This window comes from Belonocnema kinseyi, chromosome 10 (genome assembly GCF_010883055.1).
Source record: "Belonocnema kinseyi isolate 2016_QV_RU_SX_M_011 chromosome 10, B_treatae_v1, whole genome shotgun sequence".
NCBI lineage: Eukaryota > Metazoa > Arthropoda > Insecta > Hymenoptera > Cynipidae > Belonocnema > Belonocnema kinseyi.
Window position 1 is genome coordinate 29087003 of NC_046666.1, and position 8816 is coordinate 29095818.

Sequence of the window (8816 nt, forward strand, 5' to 3'; positions counted from 1 at the left end):
AAAAATTTTCGTAATTTTTTAAAACACCCTAAAATATTTTCAATTCTGTAAAAAAATTAAAATCCTTTGAAATTTTTCAAATACCTTGGAAATTCCATATAATTTGCAAAATTCCCTAACATCTTAAATTCTTTGTTTTGAAATATCTTTAAGTTATCAAAATATATTTTAAATTTCTTGAAATTTGGAAAAGGATCCTAAAATATTTTCAATTCCATGAAATATTTTCATATCCTTAGAAACTTATAAAAAAAACTGCGACTTTCTAACTTTCTTCTAAGAAAAAATTGCTAAAAACAATTATAAATTATTTAAAGAATTCATATTAAAATCAAATTATTAACAGAAAGTAGTATTTTTTTTCTTATTGAGAAATACTTGTTAAAATAATGTGGCTTGCGCGACCTCTAAATATAAGTTTTTCCAAACAAAAAATCTGGATTTCTTTTTTTGTTGAATTAAAACAATTTTCCAGGCGATATGCATAGAAATTCGAAAAAATAATTTAAAACTATCCTAGTACGCATTGAGATCGATCTTAAAAATCTCGTTTAAACATCCAAAATAACATTTAAAAAAATAAAGAAATCTGTAGATAAATAAATTGTTTGCTGCCAAAATCCAAAAAAAAAACCTTAAAAAATAAGTTTCCCTACATGACTGTGCATTAGGGTGGTCCAAAAATGCATACCAAAAATTTTTTGCATGCTAGAGGGCAACAACCCCCCTCCCCACATTTTATTCCAAATCAGAAAAAAAAATTCTCCAATTTTTTATTTTTTCATTTTAACAGGTGCCGGTTTTGACTTGAAGTTTCCCATATAAATTGCATGGGGAAAATAATTTTTTCGAGTTTTTAGAATAATTTTTTATGGTTTCAAAAAATCTGACTGAAAAATATGGGGGCCTGTAGAGTATTATCCAACGAAGGATTTTATCCATCAGAAATATGAGTTTGACACACCTAAGACACCCTCACAAGTACCTGAAAAATACCATCAAAACAAAAAATGTCAATTTTTCATGAAATCGTCCTTTGGAACACTGTATTCTCGTATTTTTTTACTTAAAATTATTAATATTGGTCTAGTGGAATAGATATTATCATTGTTTATTTAATTTTTAATTATTTAAGCAAATGCTATTTGTTTAATACTTTTTTTTTCGAAAATTCGTATCCCCCCATTAAAATTAAAATTCTTAGGCTAGTGGAATGCTTATTAACGTCGGTTTTTTAATTGCTTATTATTTAAACAACTGGAATTTGTTTAAATTTTTTTCTCTCGAAAATTCGTTTTTTTCCTTAAAAATTATTACTATTGGTCTAGTGGAATATTTATTAACATTAGTTCATCAATTTATAATTGTTTACACAAATGGAATTTAAAAAATTTTTTTAAATAAAAATTGTTAATATTTCTTCAGTGGAATATTTATCAACATAGTTTGATTATTTTATTCCTTCGAATTTTCTTAAATAAAAATTATTACTAAAATATAACTGGTGAATAAATAATTAATAAATTAATTATTAATCATTAATTAATTATTATTGATAAATATACCACTAGACCCACAGTAATAATTTTTATTTTTAAAATTCAAAAAGACATTATTCAGACAAATTCAATTTGTTTTAATATTTGAAAATGAATGAACAACTGTTAATAAATATTCTACTTGACCAATAGTGATAATTTTTGGGAAAGAAAAAATTTTCAAACGAAAATTATTAAAAGAGATTACATTTGTTTAAACAAATATAAATGAATAAACCAATGTTATTAAATATTCCACTACACTAATAGTAATCATTTTGTGGGGGGGGGGATAAATTTTCAAAATAAAAAATATTTCAAACAAATTCCATTTGTCTGAATAATTAATAATTAATTAATCAATAATGATAAACATTCCACCAGCCTAATAGTAACAATTTTAAGTAAAAAAATACGAGAATATAGAGCTCAAAAGATCAAATTCATGAAGAATTGACATTTTTTGTTTTAAGGGTAGTTTTCAGGTACTCGGGGGGGGGGGGATTGTCACATTCTTTCAAACCCTAAAACATTATTCCAAAAACTCAAAGAAGTGTTTCTCCCATTAACTTTAAATGGGAAACTTCAAGTAAAAACCGGCACTTGTCAAAATAAAATAAAATTAAAAAATTAGGGAATTTCTTTTTTTTAATACAAATATAATTAATCAAAATAAATTAATTAATTGAAATAACTAAAGATTGTAACAAAAATATCCATACATGATGATAATTATAATATTTGCACTGAACAACCATTAATTTTTTTTTAGAAATGAGTTTAATGAGGTTACTTCCTAAATTCCGGAAATTTAATGACTGCCATACAATTTTGTTGAAGTAAAGCTACATAGCGAGTGGACTTGAAAATATTTATTTGAACCAATTTCATTTTTTGTAAACACTGTTCGCATTACTATGATGAAGAAGTTTTTATCTTAATAGGAAAATTTTTCATGTTTGGGAAAAATGCATTATAATGACCCAATTCAGCAAGTTTGATGAAAAAGTAGGGATAAAATTTGTATATATAAAGCGAGAAAGTCAGAGGAATATTTATTTAATTGATTTGCGCTAATTGAAAGTCAATTTATTTAAATTTTTGTTAACAATAAACGAAATGCGATTTTTACTGTTTGTCTTTCTGTGCTACCTTTTTTACAATTGTGCTGGTGCTACTAGTTATAATAATCCTAACTATATGAATGCTGGTACTAGTGGTACTAGTGCTGGTATTGGACCCATCGTTGGCGGACGAGAACGAAAACAAAAACGACTACAAGAACTGGAAGAAGTGGTATCATTAATAAAAATACAACTTACAGAGAACATCAAACGACGCAAAAGCGATATGATTGCAAAAAAATATATGCTTCCAACAAAGGCTGAACGTGAGTTTAAAAAAATAATTATTTCATAAATAATATACGAAGTGTCTGGTCGCACAGTGGGGAAAAAATGACTTTTTTGGTTCAAAATAACGTGCAGCCCACAAATATTGATCGATTTGTACACATTTTTTAAAAAGGCTGATAAGATTTCTAAGGGAGTTGTTGGGCCTGATTTTCGTATTAGGATTTAGATTTTTTTATAAATAAGCAAATAACACGAAAAAAATGTTTTCTACGATTTTTCATAATTATAAACTTTTTTCAAGTTATATTAAAAAAATTTTAATTGAAGCAATATTATTTAAGCAAAAAATTTCTTAAGGGTATAATTACTTATATTATAAACAAATATAATTAACAAATGTAGTAATCAGGCACTTTTCGAAAGAAAAATTCGTTGTTTTCTATTTAAAATTTTTTATTTAGGAACTTCATGATAACTTCGGAAAAATTCATAACTTTTTGATCAATTTTGTGATTTTTTTAAACAAATTGAATAAACAAAATGTAGCAGAGGGGCTATTATTACAAATCTTGGGTGCAAAATGTGGATTTCCACTGATCCAAAAATAGTAAAAAAAAATACTTTTTCGCGGAGCAATACCCAAATAATGCATATGTTTATTAAGTTTGTTTTAAACATTATAAAATTTATCAACTAATTAGGATTGTTTATGAAATTTTCATTGAGTTCCTAATTAAAAAGACTGAAATCGAAAAAACTTGTTTTTCCGTCCACAGATGCCCGAATAATGCATTTGTGTGTTAAATTTGTTTCTAAAATTCATAAACTTTATCAGCTAATCATGAATGTTGCGGAATTTATTATGAAGAACCCAAAATAAAATCTGACAACACAAAAAAAACTGTCCGTCGCCAGTTGCCCCACTAATGTATTTGCTTTTAAATTTGTTAAAAGAAAAACATATAATTCATCAAAAAATTATGAATTTTGCTGAATTTACCATGAAGTTCCTTATTTCAAAAGATGACATAGAAAAAAAAAGAATTTTTGTGTAGACAAATGCCAGATTAATGCATTTGTTTAAAAAAATTCTAAAATTGATTAAAAAATTATGAGTTTTGCAGGATTTATCATGAAATACCTAATTAACAAAATTTACACAGGAAAAAACCAATTTTTGTGTAGACAAATGCCTGATTAATGCATTTTTTCATTAATTTTTTAAAAAGAAAACATAGAATTCATCAACTTATTATGAATGTTGCTGAAATTGTCATGAAGTTCCCAGCTGAAAAGACTGGCACTGAATGAACAAAATTTTTCTGCCAAAAAATGCTCGAGTAATTCATTTGTTTATTAAATTTGTTTTATAAATTCATAAGATTAATAAACAAATTATGAACTTTGCTAAAATTATCGTAAAGTTCCTAATTTAAAAAAAATTGTCATAGAAAAAAAATGAATTTTTCTGTCGAAAAATGCCCGATCATTGCATTTGTTTTAAAAAAAATCATAATATTAGTAAATAAACTATGAAATTTCCTGAAGTTATCATGAACCTCCTAATTAAAAAAGTTGAAATTATTATTATAAAAAGTTGAAATTATCATCATAAATGTTGCCGAAATTGTCACGAAGTTCCCAGCTGAAAAGTCTGTCATTGAAAAAAACAATTTTTTCTACCGACAAATAACCGAATACCGCATTTGTTTATTATATTTGTTTATGTAAATCAAAATATTATGCAACCAATTATGAATTTTGCTAAAATTATTATAAAGTTTCTAATTTAATAAAATGTACATCGAAAAAAACGAATTTTTCTATCGAAAAATGCCGGATTACTGCATTTGTTTATTAAATTTGTTTATAACATAAACAATTACAATCTCAAGAGCAAATTTTTTTGATATATTATTGTTTTCATTCAAATTTCTTGTAATATAACTTGAAAAAAGTATAATGATTGAAAATAGTAGAAAAAACGTTGTCAACAAATAATTTGTTTACAATTTTTTTCGTTTATTGTATAATATTTTAACATCTTAACCTAATGTTATTCTATTCAACTTAGACAATTTCAACCATTTTATTGTTGCATGCGAAGACTTGAAACGTGAAATAGAAAAAATGGCAATTTTTTTGTCATATATGTTTATTTATAAACAAATTAAAAACCTTATTAAAAAATCAGGCTTGATAGCTCTCTTCAAAATCTTATCAGCTTTTTTCCAAGTTTTTTTTGTTCAAATCGGTCAATATTTTTGAGAATTCTAAAGAGCTTGACGCTCCAAACTTTTTTCTCCTCTTTGTTTATTAATCATTTTTTCACTAAAGTTATGAAAAAACTAAAATATAGTACATAACAATTTTTTTACGCTTTGATAACTCAGTAGGTAAACTTTCTATTGTTTTAAATGAACGTTTATGGAATTGAATAACAAAAATGATTGAAAAAGTTAGAATTACCATTGTTATAAATAATTCTAGTGACAAAATATTTAAATTTAAGCTTTTATATAATTTAAATTTTCTTTAATCGCTAGAATTCCTACGGATATTCTTAAAAAAATGTATCTTTATTAATATTTTGTAAAATATAACAACTTAGATGTTCATAAACAATTTTAATAAACAAATTCCAAATTTTGGCAGTTTCACTTTAGGTAAAATATGTTCAAAATACCTCTTGATATGATACTTGGATACAAAAAAATAATTTATATTTTTTAAAACAAATGTATTGAACAAATTTACTTTTTCGCTATTTTTCAACATATAGATTACGTTTTTTTATAAATAAATTCCTAATGTCTTCATAATAACTCTTTATAGTTATTTTTTAGTAATACTGAACAATTAGTATTTGTTTAGTTTAAAAAATTCAAAAATTAAATAATTTAATTAAAAAATGTATTTAATTAATTAAAATTTAATTTAATAATTTAAAAAATTAAAAAAATTAATTGTTTTGCTATTTTTCAACATACATATTTCTTTTTTTCAGATAAATAAATTACTCGATCAGAGTAATTTATTTATCTGAAAAAAAGAAATATATATGTTGAAGAATAGCAAAACAATTAATTTTTTTAAAGAAATGGAAATTTTGTTTATAACCAAGTATCATATCAAGAGGCGTTTTCAACATATCTAAAGTTGAAAAAAAAAACGATTTCATTTCACTGAAAAATGACAATAATATGCATTTAATAATTAATTTTGTTTAAAGAAATGACTTTAATTTTCCGAAATCAAAGAATCGCACAAAAAAGTTATAAGCAAGATATTTATTGTCCTTTCTGTTAAAAAAAAACAAAGCAAATCTATTTCAAAATGACGAACTTATGCATTTGTTTAAATAAATAATGATATTTTCTTCACTAATTCTGTGTAATTTCACACAAATTGGATGAATTCTCACAAAATGGCATCTTTAAAATAATTTTCTCAAAAATAAATTCCCATGATTAAATAAAAAAAATTAAACAACTTTTTTTGAAATATGCCTCGATAACTTTGTTAGAAATTTCAGGAGGTTAATTTAAAAGAAAAATCCAAATTGATCTAAAAGTTGAAACTATAAGTTAATTTGACCACAATTATCATCTAATTTTAACTTTTTTTTTAAAACTGAAAGCTAATAAGATTTTGCATCGAACTGTCATGGCCGATTTTTAAATTTTTGTTTATTTAACTATAAAAAAATGGTAATTAAAAATGTGTTATTGACGTTTGATTTTATTTATAAATACATGAATAGATGGATATTTATTTAGGCAATTGTTTACTGTCATTAAAATATAATTTTTGGAAATTTTTGCAAAATCGCAAAAACTTTCTCCTGAAAATGATATTTTTAGTTACAAATGTTATTATTTGGTTAGAAATTTGACAATTTCCTTAAGAATACATCCTTTTTAGTTGAAAATTCAAAAGTAATCTTTTTTGAATGAAAATAATTTTTCCTGAAAATTTGTCTTTTTGATTTAAAAACTAAACTATTTACAACTACTTATGACTAACTATTTGGTAGAAAATGTACTTCTTGTTCAAATTGAATATTTTAGTATTCAGAGGCGAACTGAATCTTTTCAAATTTTATCAGAAATTCATACTTTATTTTAGAAATTCTACTGTTTGGATAGAAATTGAAGTAATTTATATAAAATCCCAATGGAAAAAAAATTTGGTGACGTCTTTACGACATCATTACGACATCTTTACGACAACTTTACGACATACTATGTCTATGTCGTTTTGGTGTCTGCCATATCGTAAAGACATCTTCAGATTATACGACTTATTTACGATATCGTAAAGACACCTCAACGACATGGACATAGGATGTCATAAAGTTGTCGTAAATATGTCGTAACGATGTAGTAAAGACGTCGCCAAATTTTTTGCTCACTGGGATATGATTTTTGTTTCAAATTTATATTTTTGTGTTGAACTCTAAAGTGAAATCTTTTCTGGATGAAAATTCAACAAGAACAAAATGGTTTGTTTGGTTTTTATTAGAACTTCAACTGTTGTAATACAGATTCCATTTTTCTTGGATAGAAATACAACTAAATGATAGAGAATTCGAATATTTGGTTGAAAAGTCTTACTTTTTAGTTTTATCTTCATCTTTTTGGATTAAAAGTTCAAATTTTTGGTAGAGACTTATTTCTTGTTTAAAAATCAATATATAGGTCCTGGAAAGTCAACTGAAATCTTTTAACAGAAATTTAATAAAAATTTGTGTTTTTTTCTATGGAAATGCACCTATTTAATAAATAATTTAACTACTTTCCTGAAAATTAACCTGTTTGTTGTATGTCGAACGACAGAATGAGAACCTCAAGATCTACCGCGTAACTGTGTGGCCGTAATAGCCCGGAAGGTCCTTTCTCCAAGATAAACATGAGCCTGCCGTCTTGTTTTCGTTTCGCACGAAAACATTGCGACAGGCTTCGAGCACGTACGCCAGTGCCTCTCTCACTCTCTCCAACGCGCGCCTCCTCTCCTTTCTTTCCTCTCTTTCCTCTCCCTTTCTCCACGCTTCTTTTCTCCCTTTAGCGCACTGGCGAAACCGTGGAGCTCAACCGGCACTTCGTGTTGAAAGGCACTTGATAAAAATTACATTAAGTTAAACATGGAAAAAGTAAAAAAATCTAGAAAGAAATCAAGCTGTCCAGCCTGCAACTCGGGGTCGCCGGATAACGATTGGACCCGATGGGTGTTTGCGACCGTCCTCCCTTATTTTTACAACAAGAAGTAATAAAAAGGAAAAAATACCAATATTTAAACTTTGGTCAAAAGGAACAAAGGATGCCCCCCCCCCACCTGGTTGGTATTTTATTTAAGTTAGGAATAAGCTCAGTAATCGACTTTTGATCATTATGTAATTTTAAAGTACATTGGTTCCTTTGCATATCTGAATATAACTTGTAAGAAATTAACGATTCCTTAAGTGGGGTATAAGGGCCATTGGAGTTGTCATTTTGCTTAATAATTTTTATTAAATAAGTAATTAAATAAATAATTAAAAGCTAAAAACTCCAGCGGCTGTTCTAGTCGTCGTAGCTCCATTATTCTTCGTGAATAATGAAGCTACGATAAATTCTAAATTATTAAGCAAATTTTAGATTTTTAAGATTATCATTAATATTCTTAATTTACAATTAAAGATTTTTAAAGTGAATTTTCGGTGATGACGCGTGAGAACCGAGGCCGAGGCAGCGCTCCCCCACTGCTGGCTGCGACTTCGTTGTCGATCTCGCAACCAATCAGCGGACCCGCTGCCGCTCCCACTGCTCTCGGCCACACTCCCGCCAGTGATCCCAGATCTGAAACGAGATGCGGTCCAATACTATGACAGGGCTATGTTCGTGTGAATATAGTAGGAGACGCTGTAAATGACTGAGTTGCGCGC

At 26.7% G+C, this 8816-nt stretch overlaps 1 protein-coding gene across 1 annotated transcript in view; it reads left to right on the forward strand.

The window, feature by feature from the left end:
• The first annotated feature begins 2738 nt into the window (after window positions 1-2738).
• The window catches only part of LOC117181050, a 40264-nt gene continuing 34186 nt past the window's right edge, over window positions 2739-8816 (forward strand). The window contains exon 1 of the mRNA XM_033373618.1: window positions 2739-2928. Coding sequence (XP_033229509.1) covers window positions 2739-2928 — 190 coding nt within the window. The remainder of the gene's footprint in view (window positions 2929-8816) is intronic.